Here is a 1,628-nt window from a genome sequence, read left to right on the forward strand (position 1 = left end):
AGAGAAATTTCGCGTTGGTGGAACTTCTCTTTACGCTCCCCACCGCGTACTAGTGGGTACCGTCCTCTGTGCGCTTGCTCGTCGTCTGTGCTGACTTCGACGCGTGTTTCCTTGTATTAGAGCCTCACAAAGACGCTCTTCCTCCTCTTGAGGTGAGTTCTCCGTTTCTTCGTGAGTCGACGCTGGTTACACTGGCGTACTCGTCTTGACTTCGTGCGCTGAATGCCACCTCTGGTTTTACTAGAGTAGTTCTCAGTTCTTCCCTTCGTTCTCGCTCATCGTTGTCCAACGACGTTGATTTCTGCCATGGCTGATCAAGATTTCGGTCCAAGCTATCACGACTCTGCACAAAAGCTAACAGAACTCGGTGCCAACCCTCCAACGAACGCTTGGGATTCCGCTGAGGTCGATGCGTGGCTTATTAATGCCCATTCCAGCTGGACTGTCTGCGATACTACTTGGAGCGCAGTAGAAGATGTCGACGAGGACGACTGGTCTGAACTCGAATTCGCTGCACTATCGTGCCTTCAACATTTTCCTCGGAAACTCGTGTCTCAGGCGCGAGCAGAGTTTAATGCGATGCTGGTGTTCTTCGTGCGTTGACTATTTTCTTCTTTCGTTCGTTTGACTGACTTCTTCCTTTTAGGACAAGTATAACATCACTGTTAGTCCTCTTGTCCTTCGTCCGGCCGTGTCTCGTCAGTCGCGTGCACCTTCGATGGCTCTGGGTCGCGGACTTTCTCAAACGCCTCACAAACTACTTCGTCACGCAACACTCCCGCCTCCCGTTAATATGGGCGCGTCGACTTCTTCTAGTCAGCAGGAAGTCGTGTCTATGCAATCAAGAAACACGCCTTCGGTTCCTCCGTCTCCCAAGGGGACGACTTCAAATTTGAACATTTCCAATGCTACGACGCCTGTCCAGGCCAAGGAGAAAACTCCTGTGCCTCCTGCTTCAAGACAACCAACACCTCGTCGTTCTCCCTCGACGGAGAAAACTCCAGTCCTTTCTCGCTCTCAACCAACGCCTTCGGGGACTACGAGTCCAGCGCCGTCCATATTCAAACCTTCTTCTCCGGCTCTTCCGACTTCAAGAAAAGCTTCACCAGTTCCACCGGTGTTGGATACTCAGTCGGTATCTGCTCAAGACCTCTTCAAGGAGAAGACGCCCCCTCCTGCGCATGGAGCTGGAGACCAAGGCGTAGACCAATCTGGTCCGCCTGCTGCCAATGACGAGCGTCTTGGTTTAGCTGGTCCTTCTTCAATGCTGCTTGGGTGGGGATCCTCTGCTTGGTCTCCGCCGCGGTCTCAACTAAACTCTCCTTTTGGTAGTCAACCTTTGCCGCCGTCGTCAGCGTTCGACTTTCGTCTGCCTCAAGATTCGCCTCTTAGTCGTCCCACTAAGTCCTTGCTCGTGGAACAGAGCCTTGCTGCTATCAAGGCCTCGGGGTCGTCAAATCTCGACTTTTCTCAACCTGTAGCTTCTCCACCAGCTAATGAAGAGGTACGCGATCGTACGCCCTTATTTTATCCTGGTACCGACGATGAACAGGATACTACTATGACTAAGGCCAAGACTCCTCCACCGCTTCCAGAGGACGAGACTATGGACGTCGACTCCCCTCCTC

The 1,628-nt window shown here is 52.6% G+C and overlaps 1 protein-coding gene across 1 annotated transcript; it reads left to right on the top strand.

The window, feature by feature from the left end:
* Window positions 1–306: 306 nt before the first annotated feature.
* EV420DRAFT_1773693 (uncharacterized protein) lies at window positions 307–1,347 on the top strand (the record flags this gene model as incomplete). The annotated part of the gene is made up of 3 exons (XM_060481107.1): window positions 307–594; window positions 647–1,275; window positions 1,333–1,347. Coding segments are annotated over 3 exons (930 nt in total), but the record flags the coding sequence as incomplete, so codon positions are not given.
* Window positions 1,348–1,628: the final 281 nt, after the last annotated feature.

Source organism: Desarmillaria tabescens, assembly GCF_030435595.1.
Source record: "Desarmillaria tabescens strain CCBAS 213 chromosome Unknown EV420scaffold_604, whole genome shotgun sequence".
Classification (NCBI taxonomy): Eukaryota; Fungi; Basidiomycota; class Agaricomycetes; order Agaricales; family Physalacriaceae; genus Desarmillaria; species Desarmillaria tabescens.